Here is a 26,007-nt window from a genome sequence, read left to right as displayed (position 1 = left end):
ACGTATCAAGCTTCGGTAAATTCTCACATCACAAGATGGCACCAAACATCCATAGCCCAAAATAATTTTAAAAGGCCCAAAATAGCATCGCAGACATGGAACCCAAAAGTAAATTCCATAAAAGGCCCATAATAGTAGCCCAATGCCAAAATCAGTTACGACATTCCATAATCCAAGTCGAAGCGACCCAAGGTTGAAATCGAAGTTCAAAGGCCCAAGTTCTGACTCCGTTGGAGTTAGAGCCCAACCATTTCCTCGAAAACCCCAGAAGGTTGTCTAACCTGAAATAGCTAATGCAAGGTTGGCATCCACAGGTTTCCGAGACATTATGCTAGCAAAGCTCTAACATGCAAGCACAGGAGAATCTACGGGGATCCTTTCAGCGAATCAGAGATCAGTAAATTTGTAAGATCTCCAACCACACTATCTTCTGGACTAAAGCTGATTTTATGTACAAACTCAGCTCCAGTCTGTGACTGGTACTGCAAGAGCACGAGTCAATACAGATACCTAACAACCTGCAGCAATACCGCACATTGAAAACGGGGGAAAAAAACAAGTAGCAACATAAAAACTATACACAGGTTTATAAGTAACTTAAACAAAAACATTATAGTGTTTGATTAGTACACAAGCCAATTACATTATACTGCACATTAAAGACTATGCACGCGCACATAGCGAACGCATCTCAAACCAGAAGCACATCTTCTGCCACTCCATATAGAACAGAGTCAGACCACTCTTTAGCTTCCACAAGCCATGCACTCTTCGCGGTTTGTTAGAGAGCATACCATCTGTGCCATCTTGGTATTAACGTCATCATCCACCACTTTGGCCTTTTCCTGCATTATCAAAGACACGTTCCATGAATTAGATATAGAAAATAACTGAAACAGAGGAGCTGATTATCACCAGTGACAATTACATTGAGAACGGAAGTATCAACAGTGAACTTGATAGCATCAGCTGCTGCTCGTGATCGCAGATAATACATCCCTGTCTTCAGACCCTTTCATACACATGGGAACAAGAAGAAAAGAAAAGTAATCAGAGCAGGTTGCGTTAAACATTCTTGTTATGAACAAGAAGAGAAACAAAACATCTACTTCCCAGAATGTCAAAACTAGAAACGAGCTTCAACCGTACAACCTATTGCTAATATTATATATGAAACCATTCATCACATCTAACATCTTGTGAATTTTAAAGGCAGGATTTTTTCATCTAATTCCCAAACTCTTGTCATGCAGAATTAATACCTTGGACCATGCATAGAAGTGCAAGGAGGTAAGTTTCCCAAAATTGGGTTGGTCCATATGTATATTGAGGCTCTGGCTCTGATCAATGTAGCAACCACGATCAACAGCCATATCAACCAATGTCTTTTGCTTGATCTCCCAAACAGTTCTGATTGCAGCAATTGTCTTAGCGCACCCAAAAAATAATGACTACTCCAGAATAGGGGAAATACCAAGTAAAAGCAATTTCATACTTGTAAATCACTTTCAGATCCTCGGGGATTTCTGGTATTTTCTGAACAGAGCCATCCTCATAAATTATGTTGTTCTTAATTGCAGGAGACCACAAGCCCATCTCAGTTAAGTCGTGAAGAAGGTGTTTGTTCACCACAACAAATTCACCACTGAGAGAGGGAGAGGACGTAAGGAAACCATGGACAGCACTAAAAAAACTGAAATACAGGATGGCAAATCAAACCTTAGAACTCTGCGGCTGTATATGTTAGAAGTATATGGTTCGAAGCACTCATTGTTTCCAAGAATCTGGCTGGTGGAAGCAGTTGGCATGGGGGCTACAAGAAGTGAATTTCTAACACCATTCTTAGATATCATCTCCCTAAGAGCATTCCAATCCCACTGATTTGAAGGTGTTACACCCCACATGTCTGGCTGAAGAACTCCCTGTGCAATACAATGACCACTTAAGCAAATAGTTGGGACATTTTATGAAGACCAAGAGTTTTAAACAGTAATAGATTATCAATTAAGCACTCCGTTGACCTTTGCTGTTATTCTCCAAATAAAAATACCTTGCTCACAGGACTGCCATCATATGTCTCATAGGTCCCTTCTTTTACAGCTAACTCAGAAGAAGTTTTCAGTGCATGGTAGTATATGGTCTCAAATATGTCTTTGTTAAGTTGTTGAGCCTGCATCCATAGCCAAAATCAACTATAAAGCTTCAATGATTCAAGTCAACGTAAAGAGAGTATCAAATGCCACAAATAAGTGTTACCTCAGGTGAATCAAATGGCATGCCAAGCAAAATGAATGTATCAGCAAGACCCTGGACTCCAATACCAATAGGTCTATGTCGAAAATTTGAACTTCTTGCAGTTTCAACAGGGTAGTAATTAACATCAATTATTTTGTTGAGGTTCTTAGTTACAATTGCAGTGACCTGTCCCAACAGCACAAGTAAAATTAAATTACAAGCCAGACTCTTTAACAATTGACGTTCCGCAAAACAGCAAGATATTTTTTTTGAAGCGACTAATATTTAAACAATTTGGCATCAACAAGGACTCCAACCTCTGCTAGTTTTTCAAAGTCAAAAAATCTATGCTTAGAGCCTCTGCTTCCAACAAGCTTAGATGGATGTGACTCCACTGGAACCCCCTAATGATAGACAACAATGAAGGGCAAATCAATAAACAACAGTTCCAAAAACAACAAACAGGAAACTTAGTTACTATGCTTGCAAGATATGTCAAACCTTCTCCCTGACATATCGTGGAAGAGCAATTGATGCCAGATTGCAGACAGCAGTCTCACTTGGACTTGTATACTCAATTATCTCCGTACATAAGTTTGAAGATTTGATGGTTCCCAAATTCTGCTGGTTGCTTTTCCTGTTGCAAGTATCCTGAAGAACAAAGAAAAGCAATGAGTAAATATTGCACAAATAAAAAAAAATGAAACAACATAATAGAATTCAAATTGATTTCCACTGATGACCTTGAAAAGCATATAAGGGGTTCCTGTTTCTATCTGGGCTTTCAAAATTTCAAACCAAAGATTTTGTGCCTGGACAACCTTCTTTGCCTTTCCCTGTAAAAAAACAGCATGATCAAATAAATAAATCCCAGTAAACCACAAAACACATATAATAAAACCAAAATAAAGCCAGGTCAAAATTGAATATACCTGTTTCTCATACTGGCTGTACAGTTTTTCAAACTCTTCACCCCAACAATCTGCTAAACCTGGAGCCTCATTAGGACAAAATAATGACCACTGTCCATTACTTTGGACTCTTTCCATGAAGAGATCAGGCACCCAAAGTGCATAAAATAGATCTCGTGCACGATGTTCCTCCTACAAAGATAAATTTCAAACACTATACACTATGAAAATGGCAGCTGATACAACTCAAACTGAAGAAAGCGAAACCTCACACACAAGATAAATGAGGATAACTTTGTAGGCAATGGAGAAACACTGTTCTTCATGGCCAGATAGAAAATGAGCCTTTTACCATACCTTTCCATGATTCTTTCTTAAATCTAGAAACTCAAACATGTCCGCATGCCATGGCTCCAAGTACACAGCAAAAGCACCTACAAACAGTATACAGTTAGAACAAGATACCCTTCCAACAGTGTTCACAAGAAAGCAACAAAAATTTACCTTTTCTCTTGCCTCCCCCTTGATCAACATAACGTGCAGTATCATTGAAAACACGTAGCATAGGAACAATGCCATTAGATGTACCATTTGTTCCACGAATATAACTGCCAGTGGAACGAATGTTGTGGACAGAAACACCAATTCCTCCAGCCGATTTGCTGATAACAGCACACTCCTTCAAGGTCTCATATATGCCTTCAATGCTATCATCTTTCATACACACAAGAAAGCAGCTACTCAACTGCCAAATTACATCAACAAAACGAAGTCTCAATAACAATCTCTCCCCTGGGCATTGCAATGATGGGCAAGAGAAAAGGAAAAAAAAGTACTAGCAAGCATATACACCAAACATACTTGAGGCCTTGGAGTCCCTGCATTAAAAAGGGTGGGAGACGCATGAGTGAACCACCGCTGAGACATCATATGGTATGTTTTGATAGCAGAATCAATGTCATTCTTGTGAATTCCAACAGCAACCCTCATCAACATGTGTTGAGGTCTTTCTACAACCTTTCCTTGGACCTTCAATAGGTAGGATCTCTCAAGGGTTTTGAAACCAAAGTAATCATAGTCAAAGTCTCGATCATAGATGATCACACTGTCCAAGCGAGCAGCATTCTGAAGCAAATTGATAAATAAAGGCAATATTCAACAATTTAGCAAGGCTTGATATGTCAGAACTCAAAGCAGATTAATGTGGTTTCTCAAGAAATTTGAAACAATAACAATAATTTAGCAAACCTACACCATAATTGTTTATAAAATAACATGAGTGTCATTTAGTTGAAGTGGTATCAGAGTACCTTCATGATTATTTCATAAACATCATCGGCAATCAGAGAAGCCTTTAGGCCAGATCTCTCATTAAAATGGTTGTACATTTCTTTGATCCTGCATTGAACACTTGCAAAAGTCAACTGAAAAAACTTTTTAATTTCTGAATTCAACCAAAAATCCTAATTGAATCTAAAGGAACTAAAATATGATTCATTTGAGTGATTCTTACGTCTCTGAGAATGACTTTTTTGTGTTCTTGTGAAGATTTGAGACAACAATTCTTGCAGCCAACTGCATCATACAAATCACAAGAATGAGTAGATCAAATCACATATTAAGCTCAGAGCATCAATTTGGTCAACACAGCATAAATTACACTGCTATATGACAGAATATTACAGAAGTTTTTTTTAATTAAATTTAGCACATAACCGAAAACATAAAAAATCTACAACAAAACAGTAGTCGATTTTACCTTTCCAAGTCGTTCAAACAAAGTCACACAAAACTCAATAGAAGTTGTGAAATCAAAGCAGGCCCAGAGACAAAACTCATAAAAACTATTCTCATAACCAAACCAAACGCATCAAAAAAATGTATATTAAATAAACATGACCAAAAAAAAAAAAAATGGTAGCAAAACTGACGGAGGCATAGTCAGGATGGTTGGCAGTCATGGCAGCGGCGGTTTCAGCGGCCAATTCATCAAGCTGACTGGTTGTGACACCCTTGTAGACCCCAGCGCAGACCTTCTGGGCGACCAAGACAGGGTCGCAGTGCTCCATACTCAGCCCATAGCTCAGCTTCTTCAACCGAGCAGTGATCTTGTCGAAATGCACCGCTTCCTGCCGCCCATCCCTTTTCACAACATACATTTTCTAAATGACAGTCCGATACTCTCCCTTACAGTGTATCGGCCTCTCTGAGAGGAATATCGTCGAACAGGTCTGGTGCACGGAGGGGATGATATGAAGCGACGAGCCTACAATTTTTTGTGGGGCGGGGGAGGCGGACCATATAAAAAGACACGGTTTTGAAAAGCGGGGAGAGGATGATTAGGGCTTACTTGGTCTATCTGGCATTTGGAGTTTCCCTCTTTAATATTGTGATTTTTCGGTGCGATTTGAAATCGTGGCGCCAAATTTCGCGTTATTAAATGCTTGACTGAGATGCTGAGTGCGGTGGCGGGTAAATTGGCGGAGGAGATGGACGTTGCCTTGGGTATTCTCTTATTTTATGAGCAATAGTAAAAAAGTAATAATAAAATATTAAATAATAATAATAAAATAATAAATGTCCAAATTAGACTTAAGAATTAGTTTGGGTAACCAAATATTACCAGAAAATCGAAGATATTTCTTAGCCAAATGTTACTTAAATATAAAACATTTTTAAATTTTAAATTTTTTATCTCATTATTACTTAAATATTACAATTTTCTTAAACTTCTAAATAAAATACAAAAAACAATACAATTATTTCAAATTTCATAACAAAAATTATATTCAAATAATTTGTAACTTTATAATTTTTTTACCCTCGCCATAGCTCAACCACGAGGACACCTCACAACACACACGACAGTGCACCAAGAACCATCATCGTCGAACCCAGCAACCCACACCTTTCCCCCACGGTCACAGCTTATGGCAGACGCACAAACCGCCACAAAAACCAGATCCATGCACCCAACCTAACGTTCATGCACCCTCATCGCCACCATTGAGAGCCTATGTTTTAGTCACCACCTCTTCCACACGGCCAATGCATCCCCTATTTTAAGCAAGGAAAAAAAAAAGCATCGGAGACATCCCTCTCAGCCACCGTGCAACTTCAAACTACTGCACACCATGAGCCTTCCATCCACAAACCAACGTGCACTAAAGCCGATATCACCCACACCAACAACCTCTCCTCCACTGTAAACCACCGAAAACAACATCTGCCAAGTTGGTTCACATCGTTTACTCCATCATGACTCCCAACCAACCACCCAAACCTCACCACCAAAGTCAGCTGTGAACCCACGTTAGAAAACAACACCCTCAACCTCACCGAAGGACCTCTGTTCTTGCATTTGAAAACATAGCACAGCTCTTCCCTTCGCAAGTTGCCCAGCAATGAACCACCTCCACCACCGTGGCAGTCAACATCTCCAAGCATGGCAGCACCTCCCCAAAACGCATGGTGAAAATACCACTGCCCTCTCTCTCGATAACCTGCCTCCTCTCCCTCACGCCGTTCCTCCTCTCATTCATCTCGTCTCTCTCTATCTCAATTGCATAGTCACCCACTCGTCGGAGTTGCCACCGCGCCTAGCCACGAGCCGCCATTAGTTGTTGATCACGGTAAGCCCTTGCCCATTGCCTCTCGCGTAAACCCATTCCCGAATGCATGAAACTAGTAGAATGAATTTTAGGTGAGTTAGTTAAATCATAAAAATGTCCCTACTTTTTAGAATTAACAACTGAGAATAATTTAGTGTTAGAAAGATTTTAGGAATTATGAAAATATAGATTATTTTAGTAGTTTATATTTTAAATAAAATCACATGTGTGATTAGAAATTCATGCAAACTACGTGTTTATTTTTATAGGTGAACGATTACGTGCCGAAAATAGTGGATTAGTGCAACGAGGTAAGTAGCATGATCATACTCTTACACATATGTACGGTAAATGACATGTCTTTTATAAAAATATTATGCATGTACGCTCTCCATTGGAAACTATTTTTTACGTACCCAAGTCATGATAAAATTATTAAAAATTCATGATTTTATGTGAATATTTATGCATTAAATTATTTATGAAAATACATGATTTTATGTGAGCCTTATGAATTAAAATATTTATGAAAAGCCATGCATAATTTTATGTGAAGATTTATACATTAAAATATTTATGAAAATTATGATTTTATATGAGGAAACATATATCAAGACATTTATGAAAGAATGTGATTTCATTTGAAATCTATGATTTGATATGAAAATATATGACAAGTATGTATGTGATTTCTTTTGAAATCAATGATATGACAAGTATGTAAATATGATTATGATGAAGTATGAATTATAAGATATGTAACAGCCTATGTTATGATATGAAGACGGTACCTATGTTATGGGCATATTACATTGTCAGGTCGTACATCTTGATAGTGCTCCCAGTATATATTCCTTATGTATGGATTCTACAACCCGCAGTCATGAGCGGAATCCGAATCTGCTTAGATTTGCTAACCCTAACTCACGGAGGTTAACAGTGGGTATCGGCCTATAATAAGTGAAAAATAAATTAATGTTCATGTTATTTACGTACGTATTTAAAAGTATGCATGTTTTTCAAGAAACTTTATGTTTGTTATATTTACTGTATGATGTATTACTTATTGAGTATTCGACTCATTTTTGTATATTTTTATATTTTTAAACCACCCCATGTGATGGCATTTATGAAGATAAGACTGCAGGCCAGGGAGGCTAGGCAGAGGCCTAGATACTTTATGTCATGTTCAGTTTATGATTTAAGTTTAAATAAATTATTTTGATAAGCACATGAGATTTTAGTATTTTTTTTTTAAATAAGTGCTACTGCAGACTCTATTTTGAATTTTAAGTATTTAATAAAGTTTGTTTTATTATGAAATCTTTTGCATCTAGTGCGTCGTCAAAAAGAAAAATTTTTAGTCAAGTTTAGTAGTACACTGGCTTATTGAAAATTATAAAAAAAAATGTCTTTATTAGGGAGCGAGGTGTTACAGGTTTCGTCACGAGAAATTATAGGCTTGACATTAGGCATGGGGGAAATGCCGTCATCCAAAGCTCTACCTGCTAGCACCCAATCTATTCCTGACGACTCTACTGGCCGACAGCTCTTGTACTTATATTGTCTTTGTTCGCCCTTATCAGACGATTGTCCCCTTGGGGCCTTTAGCGATACTGTTCAACTAGGCCAATGTCTCTAGACTTCTTCTTTACGTCAATTTCCTCCTTTTTGCCGTCTGTCTCTTGGATGTGCTTTACCTTGCCTAGTCCTTCCTTTCTTTATTTTTGCATTGATGTGCTTTCTTTTGGTATGTAACTGGGCCTTTTGGCTTATGACGCATTGTGCGTGCTACTTTTTACCATGTTGTTGATTCAGCATTCTTTGGTACAATATTCGAGCAGTCGTTGGACTCGGCTCGCACTCCATCAGGGATGAGTCGGAATGCTCACTCCAAACCGCCCCTTTGCCCATCGAAGAGTTAATTCAGACAGCGATGTGGCTGGTCCGTTTCTTCACCCCAATTGGGTTTGGGGTAAGTATTCAGGCAGCCTCGGGGTTGGACCCGCTCTCCTTTACAAGAGGGACAAGACGACTTTTGGCTCAATCCATTAATTTGTTCCCCACAGGAGGTAGGTTGTTTGGGTAGTTTGCTACTAGACCAGCTCCCGCCCTTTGACACCACAGGGAATGGCAAGTTTGGATCAGGCTGACGCTGATCCCACACTTCTTCATAGCGGAGGTCGGGGTAAGTTATTTGGGTAGCCGTGGGGTTGGTCCCGCTCTCCACCGTGGGGAGACAAGGTGGCATTTGGCTTGACCCTTCTCCTTGGTCCACGGAGAGGTAGGTTGTTCGGGCAATCTGTTTGTAAACTCACTTCTACATATTGATGCTTACAAGAGAGTTAAGTCTTTGTTTCCGAGTAGTTGAGGACTACCCTCACTCCATCGGAGAGGGGTCGAAATGCCTCAAGCCAAACCACCCATTTGCCCCCCGAATAGGTAATTTGGACAGCAATGTGATTACTCCACTCATTCGCCGCAATGGGAGTCGGGGTAATTATTCAGGCAGCCTTGTGGTTGGACCCGCTCTCATTTGCGGGAGGGACAAGGCAGCTTTTGGCTCAACCCGTCCCTTTGTTCTCTGCTAGAGGTAAGTTGTTTAGGCAGTCTCTTACTGAACTCGCTCTTGGGGGTCGGGGTAACTATTCTGGCAACCTCGGGGATGGACCTGCTCTCCTTCGCGGGAGGGACAAGGCGGCTTTTAGCTCAACCCATCCCTTTGTTCCCCACAAGAGATAGGTTGTTTGGGCAGTATGCTACTAGATCTTCTCCCGCCCATTGACACCGCAATGAATGTAAGTTTAGGTCAGACTAACGCTGATCTCACATTTCATCGCATCAGAGGTTGGGATAAGTTATTCGAGTAGCCATAGGACTGGTCCCGCTCTCCGCCACGGGGAGACTAGGCGGCCTTTGGCTCGACCCGCCTCCTTGGTCCATAGGGAGGTAGGTTGTTTGGACAGTCTGCTACTAGACCCACTCCCACATGTTGATGCTTACAAGGAAGGTAAGTCTTTCTCTTCGGGTAGCTGAGGACTAACCCACACTCCGTTAGGGGAGGGATAAAGCAACTTTAGGCATTACACACATTCCTTTAATACCCCGTGGGAGAGGTAATTCAGAAAGTAATATAAATGTGAATGGTCTGCTCCTTCTCCGCAATGGAGGTCAGAGTAAGTTGTTCAGGCCGTCAGGGGGCTAGTCCCGCTCTCCAGGACAAGGAGGTTGAGCCTCCTGCTCACGTATCATCCTTTGTGTGGAGGTAGGTTATTCGGACAGTTTGAGACTGGACCCGCTCCCTCCAGTTGACATCGCAGGAAATTATAAGTTTGGGTTAGACTGACGCTAATCCCACACTTCGTTGTAGCAGAGGTCGAGGTAATTTTTTCGAGCAACTTCAGGACTAGACCCGTTCTTCGTCTTGGGAAGTACAAAGTGGCATTTGGCTCACCCCACCCTTTTGGCCTCATGGGAGGTACGTTGTTCTGGTAATCTGTAACTAGACCCGTTCTTGCTTGTTGATGCTCACGAGGAATGTAAATTTTTATATTCGGGTAGTTGAGGGCCCACCCGCACTCCTCCGAGGGAAGGACAAAACAACCTCTGGTGTAGCTCGTCCTTTTGGTGTCACGTGAGGAGGTAAATAGCCGATGGAGTTATGTTGATGGAGATTTTGTTGATGAGTATTAACGTTGATATAGATTTTGTTGATGACGAATACGTTGATGTAGATTTTGTTATATCCCTAAAACTTGATATTGAAACACAACACCTATTTCATTAGAATTTGTAGTGTATCCACATAAACATAAATTTACAATAATTAAGCTAGCTTTAGCAATAAAACTTTCGCAAGTGTTCGGTGTTCCAAGGATGTGGCAACTCATTTTCTTGGTAGTCTCGGAGCCTGTAAGAGCTTGGGCGATTAGTGGCGGTGACCATGTGGGTGCCTTCCCATCGGGGGCCTAGCTTTCCTTCGTCTCACATTGTTGTTCTTGTTTATTTGAGTACAAGGTCTCCGACCTTGAATGCTCTCGGGTGCACTTGCTTGTTGAAGCACCGCCCGGTCATTCTTTTGTTGGCAACGATTTTTATCTTTGCCTCCAATCTAACTTCTTCCAACAAATTAAGTTGTTTATCCAGCCGCCTTTCATTGGAGTCTTGCTTGAAATGCTGAACTTTGTATGTGGGGATCCCGATTTCTACTGGCGGCATCGCCTCGTGGCCATAAGTGAGGGTGAAAGGAGTTTTCATTGTTAGTGTCTTCACTGTGACCCAGTAGGCCCACATGACAACATGAAGTTCTTCTGCCCACGTGCTCTTTCTGTCGTCAATTAATATAATTATAGTGTGTAATGTGTGGTAGGACGATTAATATAATTTTTCTTTAGAGAATATCCCCACTCAATCTAATCACTTTTAAAAATACAATAATTAAATTATTTTTGAAATAGAGATTTCCTAATTTGTTGAAGTTTGCGGTATAAATTTTAAAAATGATGGCCCAAATTGGGCCAAGCTTCTTCTAAGTTCCAATGATTTGAGACATCGAGTACGTAATAGGCCTTCTTGCATGTGTAACGCCATTAAACTCCGCGAGATGAACAATCTTTAGGCTTTGTCACAAAATAAAACTATTTTTTTAATAATATTACTATATTAGATACAATTTTAAAATATTTAAACATGTGAGCATCTTAGTATGATTAATTTATATTTCAATGTGATAAATTAAGAGACGGAAAATATATATCACTATTTAAGTTCAATTCATTTAAGATTAATATCTAGAGAAAAATGATATACATTATCATTTTAATCATTGACCACGCAGTATTCATTGACGTGATACCCTAATAATTAAAAGGCGAGTGAAAACTAAAACAATTTATATATATATATATTTTTAAAATAATATTAAAAAAAAACTCACATTTTCATTACTAGTTTATTTTTTTTTTCAAAACTTTATACGAAATTTGGACGGTGTAAATTATTTACTATTCACATTGGTGTAGGCAAAACTTCGAGTACTTTTTAGCTAATATATAATATATCACTTTTTACATTTTAACTATTTCACTCAAAACTTATAAAACCACATGCGGAATTAGTTATTTAACTCTCTATGATAAATATATATTATTTTGTATTCTTTATCTACCTTTTCAATACATATATTTTTTTATATCTAATGACCATATTTTATTCTTTTATCGAACCATCATATTTTCTTATTTTAATTACTATATTCTTTCTAGGCTTAGTTTTTAGAATCTTGCTGAGGTTATATGTGTCATTCCATCTAATTGTATTTTCTTATGAAGATTTTCAATAGTCATAATTTGTTCTTTTTCATTGTTTTGTTAATGAAAAGTTGTTTCATTTTTTAGAGTCATACAATTTTTGCATTTAAGACGCTCGGTTTGGATACAAGGTTCATCTTAATTTATTTTATTTAATTATTATAATTTTTTTAAATTTTTATATAAAATATAATAAATAATTTAATTTTTTTAAATTTTAAAATAATAATAATATTAAAAAATAATATTATAATAATATTTCATTTAACTTTTATCTCGATACACTATCTGTATTTAAATGTTATACATGGATAATAAAAGATGAAGTATTTGAAAAAGGTGGATTGAAATAAAAGTAGCATAAAAACGATTTAAAAATTAGCTATATAAATTGTAATTTTTGAGTCAAATTAGTTATATGTTATGGGATTGCTTGGGAGGCAAATCTTCGGTGACACTGTCACTTCAAATGAATTGCTTCGTTTCAAAGTCTAAAGTCTGTATTATCAATTATTTTATTTATTAATTTGGCAAAACTCTCATCGATCTCGTTCTTTTGTTCCCTCACACGCGAACAGTAGAAATCCTCGCTCAAAGTCGCAGGGAGTCTTTCACCGGCTGAAAAGCGCAAGAAAAATGGCGGAAGAAAAGGAATCGACTTCCATTCCTCTCAGTCAAGCTGAGAATGGCGGTGAGGATCCTCCCAAGTCTCCCCCTAGCTCCCCTAACTCCTCCACTCGCAAGGTCCGGCTTTCCTCTCTCCCTCTCTATTCTTCACCCTCTACCCTCCAAGTATTTGCTTTGACTTCCAACTGCGCGGATCTACTGGATCCTGGCTCTTTTTGAAATTTATTTACCATTTTTTTTAACCACTTTCGTACCGTAAAATGTAAGGAAAGATTGGGTGATAGTTCGAGACTTGTCCCAGAAAGAAAAAAGGTTACTAAAGCTTTACGTTACTTGGCTTCAAATGCGATATCTATATTTTCTAATGTTTAAACGTGTTTTTTGTTGGCTGTGCCTGTGTGTATGTAAGATCCATGGTATTCATGGAACGATCATTCTTGATGATAGAAAAAACGCATATTAGATTGTAATAAGATACGTGATGTGCTTTCTGTAGTGATTTCGTCCACCACGATTAGGACCTCGACCACCACGTTGTGCAGGATGTTGTTTTACAGTATAATTGGTAGATACCTCGTTTGAGAAAAGACTTGTTTGAGAATGGTGCTGGAGTCGTGCTTCATGAGCAAAGAGATGATCCAGCAATTCCTCAGGAGTAATTGGTTCAATTCGGGTGGTGACTGATGGCATGAGAGGGTCGTAATCAGGTCCTAAACCAGCAAGAAGATAAGGGACAAACTCTGATGGAGGAAGAGGTCGTCCCGCAACAGACATTATATCAGCCAAAGCTTTAGTTCTGCGATAATACACAGAGATTGAGTCACCGCCTTTCTTGAGGGAGGCCAGTTGAAACTGGGTTTAAAGGAGGCGAGCTTGGGATGCTGAAGCATAAGTTGACTCAAGTGAGAGCCAAACAGCCCTTGCTGAAGCACAACCAACAACTTGTGCCATAAGAGGCTTGGAAAGAGATGAAATAAGGACCGACATAACCAGTTGATCCTGCTGCAACCAAGTTTCATATTCAGGATTAAGAGTGGAGCCATCTAGCAGTGATTTAGGAGAGGGGAAAGACCCATCAACAAACTGATATAGTCTTTGGCCATGAAGGTAGGGGACCAATTGAAATTTCCACAGGAGGTAATTATCGGGAGTAAGTTTAACAGAAATAGTATGAGAGACATTTGAGTGGGGAGGGCTGGGATTGGGATTTGAAGCAAATGGATTTGAGTTAGCGAAGGGATTCGTAGGAGAGGGTGGGGAGGAAGGAGACGCCATTGGAGTTTAATCCTTAGTGGCTCTGTATACCATGTTGAAATAAACACTTGGTTGTATTTTCATTCATCATTTACTCTATTACAATCATTTACCTTATATATACGATTATGAAAGAATATTCTGGAAGAATCAAATATTGTTACAAAGAGAATGTTGTTGCATGATGTAGCTCACGCAGAGGATGGCTTTGCAGGGGAATTGTTACGTAACTGCATTGTGGTCCTTAGGCTGCGTGCTGGTACTGTGTGAAGGGTCGATAATACCCTTAACATATAAACATAAACTTTTAGGATATTGAGTCGTTAATGATCTGCTATTGAAGTTATATCATGTTCTATTTTGAAGGTTTTGGATAGGTATGGGTCTCTGTTAATGTGACAAAATTGTTTCAGTTCATTGAAAATCCCTCTTTGTCATTATCTTGATCACTATTGTTGTTGTCAATAGGGAAGAACCTTTTTATTTTCTCTCGTGTGAGAGACCTATTGTAATAACTGAGAGACCAATTGGACGTTATAAATGAACGTGGGGTAGATTAATGATTGCTGATTATTTCACCAGCTTGCGAATATAACTTTGAACAAAGCACTTATTAGTGGTAATAAGCTCCTCAAGATAGGAACATCATCTCAATTATCTCAAGGGGTGCTGTTAATAAAAGGATATGTAGTAGGTGGAACTAGAGGACATCCCTGAATTTAAGGGAAAAAAGTTTCACCAACAACATGCATATGAACTTATTTTTGTTGGAACATGACAGTTCTTCAAGGTGGTGTTGATTCTATCGATGTGAAGATAGAAACATCATTCATTCTTCAAGAGGTTTTGTTGGTTGAAAATAATGCTAAGTGGAACTAGAGGACATCACATTATTAAGGGAAGAAATGTTCCACCACCGACACAGATATCACATATGAATGAGTAGGGAACCTCCCCAGTCCCTCCAAATATATAGTCATTTCTCATGGCTCCTTTTCTCACAAAAAAAAAAAAAAAATTGTATCCTCTGCCCTTATTGCAAAGTGACTATCTCAATCTCAATGAAGTACTTGTGCCATACAGTAGCAACATGCCAGGATCAAATCCTTTTAACTCAATGATAATAAGTATCAAATGCAAATAACTCTTAGGGGTTGGCTCAAGTGGTAAAGGCCTTGGGCTTGGGGGTATGCTCCTCCCATGTCTAAGATTCAAATCCCCTTGGGTGCAAACAATCTCTAGGGGCTATCGGACTGGGGGATTTTTTCCTTGAATTATCCAAGGTACACTTGCGGAAAACTCCTTATCAAGGGCCTGTGTACCTTTGAGATTAGTCGGGACGTTGTTCCTGGACACTCGGTGCCAATAAGAAAGAAGTATCAAATGCAAATAAGGCTTCAATGACTTTTTCCAATAATTGGAATACTTTTATTTTTTATAAGTAAAAATGTATTAATATCAATAGGCGTAACCAAGTACACTGGGTGTATACAATACTCCACCCGAATGATCCTACGAGGATGGAGGAAGGCTTCATACTCATGCCCTCCCTCGTCCTCCCTCGATTTGTATTACCTCCATTGTTGTTGTAGTTGATTGCCCAAGTAAGACGCTTTAATTCCCTGCTCTTCGTAAATCTTGATTTTGTTTTAAGTGAGTGACTTGCCTCAATTGCAGTGAGTAGTGCTATGAATTAAATCCTTCACATGTAATCCCCACACACTGTTGTTTCTCATTAACCTTAACCTTTTACAAAACCCCCTCCGATGATGAACTGGCTATGTTGTTTATCGGAGGAAGAGATACTAGGGTGGCAACATCTTATCTAGACATAGCTCCCAACTGTACACCAAGCCCTAAACATTCCACCACCGACACATATATCACATATGAATGAGTAGGGAACCTCCCTAGTCCCTCCAAATATATAGTCATTTCTCATGGCTCCTTTTCTCACAAAAAAAAAAAAAAAAATTGTATCCTCTGCCCTTATTGCAAAGTGACTATCTCAATCTCAATGAAGTACTTGTGCCATACAGTAGCAACATGCTAGGATCAAATCTTTTTAACTCAATGATAATAAGTATCAAATGCAAATAACCCTTAGGGGTTGGCTCAAGTGGCAAAGGCCTTGGGCTTGGGGGTATGCTCCCCCCATGTCTAAGGTTCAAATCCCCTTGGGTGCAAACAATCTCTAGGGGCTATCGGACTGGGGGTATTTTTTCCTTGAATTATCCGAGGTGCACTTGTGGAAAACTCCTTATCAAGGGCCTGTGTACCTTTGAGATTAGTCGGGACGTTGTTCCTGCACACTCGGTGCCAATAAGAAAGAAGTATCAAATGCAAATAAGGCTTCAATGACTTTTTCCAATAATTGGAATACTTTTATTTTTTATAAGTAAAAATGTATTAATATCAATAGGCGTAACCAAGTACACTGGGTGTATACAATACTCCACCCGAATGATCCTACGAGGATGGAGGAAGGCTTCATACTCATGCCCTCCCTCTAGTCCTCCCTCGACTTGTATTACCTCCATTGTTGTTGTAGTTGATTGCCCAAGTAAGACGCTTTAATTCCCTGCTCTTCGTAAATCTTGATTTTGTTTTAAGCGAGTGACTTGCCTCAATTGCAGTGAGTAGTGCTATGAATTAAATCCTTCACATGTAATCTCCACACACTGTTGTATCTCATTAACCTTAACCTTTTACAAAATCCCATCCGATGATGAACTGGCTATGTTGTTTATCAGAGGAAGAGATACTAGGGTGGCAACATCTTATCCAGACATAGCTCCCAACTGTACACCAAGCCCTAAACATTCCTCCTCACAAAGCACCAACATCAAACCCATATCGCCCCCCCCAACAAAAAAAAATCTCTTGCCTTCAAATCCCTTACCTCCTCAACATCTACATTGTTGCTATCACAAGATGTTTGAGTAGATATTGACAAATTGGTTCTCTTCGCCATGAGTGGTGAGGCCGTGTTCACCATTGGAGGTTCTGGGTTGGCGACAAGTCTCGGCAATACATCAAGTTCCTTCACCTCCGGCGTGGGTACCGTCATTTCGTTGTCGAGAACATTGACTAGAGGTGCGCCACCCCTCGGTGACCCTTTTTGTGCAACTTTGATGGACCCTACATCTCCCTTAGACCTTGGTGTTACACCCTTTTCCTCCAACTTTGGTGTGGGTGCCATAGTTTCTTCAAGTAGAACACTGACCAAGGGCGTAACACCGACTAGTGGCCTTTTCTGTGTCACCTGTGGCGGAGGGCATTCCATTTCGGCCATCTCTATGCCGATACTCGATGTAGAACCCACTTTGAATGACCTAGTTTTCCTTTTGATCCACCACATTCTCTTGGATCTAGTTATAGGGATTGTGCAGAAACCGATTTTTCGTTTTCCTATACATGCCTTAAAGGATTTGGGCCTATCTTGGGCTCGTTTCTTACAGCCCTATTGCCTCCAGCTGAAAGCAAGTCTATTTTCGTAGACAAAAAAGTGGTCGCTACCTTCAACTCAAAAAGCTGGGTTTCCATCTCCTTTAGTGTATTGCGCATCTCTTTTTCAGTCATACTGCCATACTCTTCTTTTTCAGAGGAGTTAGACTCCTTTTGCTGGTTTTGAGCTTGCGTGATCTGAGTTACCAAAGAATGACCCGTCTTCAGAGCTGCCGCATATGATCGGCTTGCCACCGTGGTTGTTCTTTGGTCTTTTTGTTTCAACTGCAAGTTGATGTTCTCTTGACCCGATGTCCTCTTCTGGCTTTCCTTCCTTGACCCATCAACATGAATGGAGAAAAACAGAGCAGCGGCTATGTGTAATTAGACAACAAATTTCTTCCAATCCAGACCTTCATACCCTTTCGGAATTACTACATCACTCCGCTGGTTTGTTGGCCGCTGTGGACTCTATCTGTGTTGACGACACGGCCAATGGAGCCATCGATGGTTTGGGCTGCACCACCACACACTTATGTTTGGCAAGTGGGATGAGACACAAAATTCTATTCTCATCTCATCTCATTATTACAATTTTTTCAAATTCCCACACAAAATATAAGAAACAATTCAACATTTTCAAATCTCAAAACAATAATAATATTAAAAAATAATATTTTAAACTTTCATCTAAAACAAAAAATCTCATCTTACTATCCAAACCTACCCGCGAGATAGACGCACTCTCTATAAAAACAAATTGGAATATTAGTAGGAAGCTATTGAGAGAAGGGAGGGTTTGAGTTTTTTTTTCCCCTTCCGCCTACTTAGCCTCAAAATCTGTCTCAATCCCAGAGTTAGGTTATATGGTTTAAGAAGATTATTGGGATCGTCCTATTTATAGTATTGAATAACAAATTACCTGGATTGAATCGAGTCCTTTTCCAACTAGGATATTGGCATATTAAACATTTACTGTGTACTCTTGCTTAAGTATATTGGCACTTTTTGAGTGGAATATGTTTGGATTTACATGTTCCTGTTTGGATAGGTTTTGTTATGTTGTAAAAAAAAAAAAAAAGAACTTAAAATGTTTTAGCTTCTAATTTCTTGTTCCATTCACTTGTTCAGGCTTGCTGTTTTGTTCTTCAGAGTTGGGTCTCAAAGAAGTTTATGACTGGATGGTAATAAATTCAACTGTTGCTCTTGATGCGCTTATTGCTTATCAGTTTCTTATCTCCAATAACTTATAAAAAAAAAAAAAAGTTTCTTATCTCCAATAATGATTTTATATTGAATTATGAAACTGCAGTGTAGTTCTTTTCCCAGTTGCAGTTACATTTTTCATTACTTGGTGGTTTATTCAATTTGTTGATGGTTTCTTCAGTCCACTATATGCCCAGCTTGGCATTGACATATTCGGTAAGTTTTGGATGAACTATTAGTTATTTTGATGAATGCTGCCTTTTGAATAGTATGGGGAGCAAATATAGATCCACCTCTGCCTTATAATATTGTTGATATTGTAAACCATGCTAAGTTACTCAACATTACTTTATCTGCTAGATAACTAGGTTCAAGTATTCTTATCCTTATTGGTAAGTAACCCCAAGGGATGGCGTAGTGGTCCTGAGGCAAGCCGTATAAACTGGACGTCCCAAGTTTGAAACTTCACATCCACACTCCTTGGGTCATCGTACTGGAGGAATTTTCCCTTGAATTATGCGAGGTGCACATGTAGGAAACTCCTTGTCTGGGATCTGTGCACTCCCGGGATTAGTTTGGGCTTTGTCTTGGACCTCAGTGCCACTAAAAAAAATAATGCAAGTAGTTTTGTCTCATGGATTATGAACCGAGTATTTAGTGTGGGGAGGATGATTGAAATTGTCTAGAACGTGACAAGGTTGGGTTGGAATGCCAAGTTGTTTGGGAACCTTTGTGCTTGTGGGCATTAAAGGATCAATGATGATGTGGATCATATCGATTTATATTGTAGATGGCTGCTCAGCATGGCTTGACTGGCCTATAATGCCTTTACCATGTCTCAAATAATGTTCACTCTTATGATGGGTATGATGCCCTTATATTCAATTTGTTGATGCAAAAACTTGTGCATGATATGAACTTATAAAAAAAAAAACTTGTGCATGATATGATGCCATTTTTCTGCTTCCCCCAATTTTTATCCTGGCTTCTTATTTTGTTATTACATTCTAGGCAATTATTCTTCAATGTGCTTTTGTGTTCTACATCCTTGATTATGTGTCTCATGACACTTGGGTTTCTGATGCAGGACTCGGGTTTATTACATCTTTACTTTTTGTATTCTTTGTTGGTGTTTTTGTTTCGTCCTGGATTGGTGGCACTCTTTTCTCACTTGGAGAGTGGTTCATTAAGCGAATGCCTTTCATTAGACATATATACTCAACCTCCAAACAAATTAGTGCTGCAATTTCTCCAGGTAACCAATTATAAAAATTCCATTCATAATATCATATTGCTTTGTTACTACTTATAAAAAAAAAAAAAAAAAAATATCATATTGCTTTGTTACTAAATATTGCTCCAAATTATGGAGTTCCCCGGGGGGGGGAGGGGGGTGGAGATCAGTTTTGTTTTGTTCTTCTTAGTAATGCAACTGGTGATTTAAATGCATTTTGTATGTGGTGCCTTCCACCAGGTGTTTAAATGTTATGATAGAAGCTACTTTTCTGGCCCTAAATTTTTATTTTTGATCAATTTTGTTAGCCCAATCATGGAAATTCTATTTATGTACTTTTAATTGGCATGATGCCATTTCTACAGACCAAAATACGACAGCTTTTAAGGAGGTAGCAATTATCCGTCACCCACGTGTTGGGGAATATGCCTTTGGTTTTATCACATCAAGTGTCACCCTTCAGGTATTCTTCGAATTCACTTTTGTCTTTCAAAACTGATCCCAAGAAACAGATATTCACTTGAAAATGTTAACCTTAATGCTTGAGTGACCTTCAGAAAAATTGTTATTGTTATTGTTTTATAACAATGTAGGCTGTTTCTGTGAAGTTCACTTGAAGATACATAAAAAAAGAAGTTCACGACAGCTCATTCTGATGTGAATGTTTCTATTCCTTTATAGAAATAGTCTGATCAAAGAGTTCTACTGATTTTTGTGGGATCCTGTGGCTATTTACACGAATCATATCGTCTTGCTGTTTAGTGTTTTTCAAATTATGTCTCTTTTCTTTTGTGGGTTGGTTTTTATTGCAGAGAGATAATGAAGACGAAGAGTTATGTAGTGTTTTTGTTCCAACAAACCATCTATACATTGGTGATATTTTTCTAGTCAACACCAAAGAGATCTTAAGACCAAATCTTTCTATCCGAGAAGGCATAGGTATGTCTTCTGTTTTACTGCACTGTTTACAGCTAGTAGTCAGTGACAACAAATCTTGGTCATTTTCTTCATTATTGTTGAAGGCAAATTTCTATGATACTCCCATTTTGATATCACACTTGGATACCTCAAAAAGCGTTGGTAATGGTAGAGTAGGTTGTCGGCCCAAGTCTAATAGATGGGGGTGTTCAAATCTCAATGGATGCAGCTCTGTGAAAGGAGTGCCTGGCTTAAATATAAATAATACAAATGTTAACAGAAGGGGATACATGAGTGCTGAACTTTTCTCTGTTAAGCTTTCAGTATAGACATTTATCTGCTTTTCTCACCTTTTTGGGCAATACTACAAAGATCATTGTTTCTGGGGGTATGACAATGCCGCAAACAATTTCGCCTTTGGAAAGGGTTGCTCGACCTAATGAGAGAATCCCTCTGAGCAGAATGGCCTAATGGGATCGAAGAAGAGGCATGCCTGGTAACATTGTAATTACTTTCACATCCCGAAACTATTTGTGAGCATAAAAAAGTATTGCTTGATGACAGGAATGATGACATTACCCGGGTTATATAGCAGCAGGCTTCAGGATAAATCCTTTATCAAGCACGCTTTGTTTTGTATTTCTTTTAGGTCAGAGTTTATATGTTGTAGCAAAAAGTCATATTAGGTGTCTGGAGGGAATGTGTATGTCTGTACCATGATCATATTGTCTGTTCTATTATGTCTTTGGTCCCCAAGAGAGTGGAAAACCCGACAACGTATAACTTGTTGCATTTTACATTTTTTAAGTAATAGTGATGTGTTTCCAACTCCTTAGAACTTAACTGGGACAGTGTAGATAATCACAAATAAAGTTGCTGGTCCTTCTAGTATCTTCGTATTCTGTTCTGTTTACAGAAAGAGAAGCCTGCCTGATTGCAGAAAACTGGAACAGAACTTGAATCGAATTTGATATTTGGATTCACAACTCATCTCAATTCATCTCATTACTATTCATCAACTTTAACTCACAAATCTCACTACTATTCACAACCCATCTCAACTCATCTCAACTTATCTCCGAATCCAAACGATTTCTTAAGCTAGCAAGGTGTACAAGTCATAATTATTAGCAGCATTAACCAAATTTATTAAAATCCTGTAGAGGATATCGATTTAGCGTGTATGATTTTAATAAAACAAGGAACATAAAGAACAATAGCAATGTTCATTCTACAACATCGACAAATGCAATCAGGGTTTTGCCAAATCTGAGTGAAATGGTTCTATGCTTTTGAGACTTGAAACGTTTTGAGTCTTTCTCGGGGTTTTCCTCCATTTTGACAGCGGTCTTGGAAATATGTTTGGTTCACTGAAAGTCATCGAAACGCTTGCTCATCTGGCGGACAAGTCTGTGATTAGATTACCCAAATTCGGAAAGGATGTCGATGAGCAAGTGCGAGTGCGCACTTAGGGCTGTACAGAAAATTGTAAAACCGGCCGAGACCGACTCAGACCGACCGCCGGAGCTCGGAACCGGCCGAAACCGGTAGGGAACCGGTCGGCCGTCGGTGATAAATCATCAAAACCGGCGTTGGCCGGTTCGGTTGCGGTTTGAACTAACCAAAAATCGAAAAACAGGTCGACGCCGTATATATATATATATATATATATATATATATTTTTAAATATATTCATTTATTAAACGACGCCGTTTCACTTAAATAAGTGAAACGACGTCGTTTTCATCTTAAAGTTAGAAAAAAAAATAAACCGAACGGCGCCGTTTCAGCCCTAGGGCATATTGTCCCCGTCGCCCCGAGCTGGCCCCAACCCCCAGACTCTCACTCTCACTCTCTTTCCGCCTCCCTCTCTCTCTCTCTCTCTCTCTCTCTCTCTCTCTCTCTCTCTCTCTCTCTCTCTCTCTCTCAGCTAACGATTTCGCCGTTTCGGTCTCAGACTCTCACTCTCATTCGACGATTTTGGGCCTCGGCTGTCCACGATTTCGAGCCGTGACGCCGCATCGCTGTCCACGACTCCAGCCACTCACGGCTCACCGACGCCCAGCAGTCCACCGTCCAGCAGCGGCGAGACTTCCTCCGGCAAACCATAGGGAACCCGAGACCGACTCTCCATTGTTGTTTTTAGGTATGATTTTGAGATTTATTTATTTATAAGTATTTTGTATTTTTTTATTTAGAACCCGAGGATCAATTTTTGGATTAGGGTTTTTGTTTTCTGATTTGATATTTCAATCTAGGGTTAGGGATTATGTTTGCTTTGTTTGAGATGATTGAAATAGTGAATATCATTTTGATGAAGAATTTTGATTGATTTTCGCAGTGTGCATTGCCATTCACGGATTGGAATTTGGATGTAATTTTGTTGAAAAAAAAATAATTTGTGATGTTTATTGAAAGTAAAATTTATGAATGTTTATGTTATAAATAATTTGTGATGTTTATTGAAAGTAAAATAATTTGTGAGATTTATGAGCGATCTAAAATGTAGATTAGAATCTTAGATTTGTGATGTTTGCCACGTTGCAAACTAGCTGCTGTGTAATTAACAATTGTGGTGATTTTTTGTTCTTTCTTGTTTTTACATGTTAGATGGATTCTTCGTCAAGTCCAATTGATCTTGATTCGAACTCCCAAATACCAAAACCCTCGACTTCAAGTGCCCCTAATAGTAGTAATTGTCCACTTCCTAAGAAACGGAAGGGGAAGGATCCGTCAATTGTTTGGGATCATTTTACAAAAGTTGAGGGTTGTTCCGTAGATGATCCTAAGGCCAAGTGCAATTATTGTGGTAAGATATACGCTTGCCACTCGAAGAGGAACGAAACTTCAACTATGCAAAACCATCTACCTTCATGTCTCAAAAATCCTCATAAGTGTGGGCCTTTAGATAAATACCAAACAACATTGGCAGGTGAGGTATCCTCGGAGGGGTTTGGAGAGAGTGATAATTCTTTAAGAAATCTTGTAACTCATAAATATAGTGAGGAGGCTGTGAGGATGGCGCTTGCGGAGATGGTAATTCTCGATGAATTACCATTTAGAATTGTTGAAAGGCAAGGATTTAAGAAGATGGTTTGGTTGCTTGAACCTAGATTTAAAGTGCCATGTCGAGTGACGGTTGCAAGAGATTGTATGAAACTATTTGCATCTGAAAAAGCCAAACTTAAAAAGTTATTCAAAGATGGGGGAATGAGGATTTCATTAACTACCGATACGTGGACATCGGTACAAAATCTTAATTATATGTGTTTAACTGCCCATTTCATTGATAGTGATTGGAAATTACAGAAGAAAATTATAAATTTTTGTTTAATCCCTAATCATCGAGGGGATACCACTGGAAAATATGTTGAATCGTGCCTCCTTCATTGGAGCATTGATAAGATATTTACTGTTACTGTTGATAATGCTAGCTCAAATGATACTGCAATTGCATATTTGAGACATTTTTTGACGGAGAATATGTTGGAAGGGAAGTATATGCACATGAGATGTTGTGCTCATATTCTAAATCTTGTCGTGAATGAGGGTCTTAAGGAGTGTGATGATGCCATTACAATGGTTAGAAATGCTGTTAGATATGTGCGCTCCTCCCCTGCAAGATTAGACAAGTTTAAGAGATGTGCAGAAAAGGAAAAAATTGATTGTAAAAAAATGTTGTGCCTTGATGTACAAACCCGATGGAATTCAACTTACATGATGTTGGAGGCTGCTGAGAAATTTGAAAAGGCTTTTAGGCGAATGGAGAGTGAGGACTACAATTTTCTTTCTTACTTTAAGGATGGAAACATTGGGCCTCCTAGAGCTGACGAGTGGGAGACAGTGCCGGTTTTTGTAAAATTTTTAAAAATATTTTATGATGCCACTTGTCGATTTTCTGGTTCTTTACATGTCACGGCAAACACAAGTTTTTTAGAGATTTGTAGGCTCCAAAAAGAGTTGGTTAGACTGTGTGAGAGTCAGAATACTTGTTTGATGAGCATGACCATAAGCATGAGAATGAAATTTGATAAGTATTGGGGTTCATTGGATAGACTGAATTTGTTGTTGTTGATTGCAGTTCTCCTTGATCCACGTAGTAAGTTGGGGCTTCTTACTTTTCACTTGAAAAAAATTTATGATCATAATTGGGCTGAAGATTTATTGTCGAGGGTGAGACAATTATTATCAGACATGTATGAGGAGTATAATGCTACGTTCGGTTCTTCCTCGAGTAGCAGAGAACATGTTTCCCCTCCGTCATCTGCAACTCCAGATGATGTTGAAGACGATCTTGAGTCACAACTTTTTTATGAGTGGTTGCAAGCATCGACTGCCTCTGGATCTACATCTACCAAAACAGAGATTGATCGGTATTTATCAAATGGTTGTGAGGCATTCAGTCAATCTTTTGATTTGTTGAATTGGTGGAAAGTGAATGAGCCTAACTATCCTATACTTGCGAGAATTGCACGAGACGTGTTAGCCATGCCTGTTTCCATGGTTGCATCAGAGTCCGCATTTAGTACGAGAGGTCGAGTACTTGATCCTTTTCGGAGTTCTTTGGCTCCAAGAACTGTTGATGCACTTATTTGTACTCAGAATTGGTTGCGACATCCGTCAATGCCAATTGATATTCGAGACTCCATGGATAATGTTGAGAGTTTTGTAGTAGAATCTGGTAATGTGTTTTTAACTTTTTCTCATTCAATTCCATATTCATTTATTTTTATTATTTAATTTAATTTGTTTTCATTATCCTAATTTATTAATATTGATAATTTGATTATTTGGTGTTTTCTTATAGAGTTAGGAGCATCATACATCACAACTATTGATGATTGAAGAGTCGAAGACTGCAGACTGAAGAATGAAGATTTTTTGAGTTTTATTCAAAAACAATTGTTATTTGTTGCTTAAGACAATTTAATTTTGTTTGTAATGTGTATTAAACATCTAGTGGAGTTTTTTTTATTTATCTAGTAATTAATAATTTAGTATATAAGATAATAAGACTATAAAATATAAGTAGTATATATGTAGTAGTTACTAGTTACTAGTTATTAGTTACTAATAATATATGCATGGCATGATTAAAATTAAAAAGAAATTGATTTAATTAATTAATTTTAAAAATTCTGGAAAAAAAAAAGTCTTTGTAGTAGATGATTTTGAATAACAAAATGAGCTGAAAAAGAGGTTGAATTGGGTCTTAAAATGGCCCAAACAGTGCCAAAACCGGCCCAAACACAGTG

General features: G+C 38.6%; 2 protein-coding genes across 2 annotated transcripts; one reads left to right on the top strand and one right to left on the bottom strand.

Moving 5' to 3' along the window:
- Positions 1-402: 402 nt before the first annotated feature.
- LOC121253060 (ribonucleoside-diphosphate reductase large subunit) lies at positions 403-5,619 on the bottom strand. The gene is made up of 17 exons (XM_041152956.1): positions 5,078-5,619; positions 4,660-4,721; positions 4,457-4,544; positions 4,008-4,271; positions 3,651-3,891; positions 3,504-3,580; positions 3,168-3,338; positions 2,979-3,071; positions 2,737-2,886; positions 2,553-2,639; positions 2,257-2,421; positions 2,051-2,170; positions 1,720-1,922; positions 1,496-1,645; positions 1,263-1,410; positions 929-1,012; positions 403-845 (listed from the first exon to the last, which is right to left on the bottom strand). The coding sequence occupies exons 1-17, from the start codon at positions 5,303-5,305 to the stop codon at positions 747-749; spliced, it is 2,430 nt and encodes an 809-aa protein (XP_041008890.1). The 5' UTR covers positions 5,306-5,619; the 3' UTR covers positions 403-746.
- Positions 5,620-12,527: 6,908 nt separating this feature from the next.
- Positions 12,528-21,595, top strand: LOC121253264 (protein LIKE COV 2-like). The gene is made up of 7 exons (XM_041153262.1): positions 12,528-12,810; positions 18,526-18,578; positions 18,707-18,816; positions 19,688-19,855; positions 20,200-20,297; positions 20,647-20,773; positions 21,123-21,595. Exons 1-7 carry the CDS (start codon positions 12,703-12,705, stop codon positions 21,221-21,223), a joined length of 765 nt encoding a protein of 254 aa, XP_041009196.1. The 5' UTR covers positions 12,528-12,702; the 3' UTR covers positions 21,224-21,595.
- The last annotated feature ends 4,412 nt before the right edge of the window (positions 21,596-26,007 follow it).

This window comes from Juglans microcarpa x Juglans regia, chromosome 2S (genome assembly GCF_004785595.1).
Source record: "Juglans microcarpa x Juglans regia isolate MS1-56 chromosome 2S, Jm3101_v1.0, whole genome shotgun sequence".
In the NCBI taxonomy this organism is placed as follows: Eukaryota; Viridiplantae; Streptophyta; class Magnoliopsida; order Fagales; family Juglandaceae; genus Juglans; species Juglans microcarpa x Juglans regia.
This window is presented reverse-complemented; position numbering and strand designations above follow the sequence as displayed.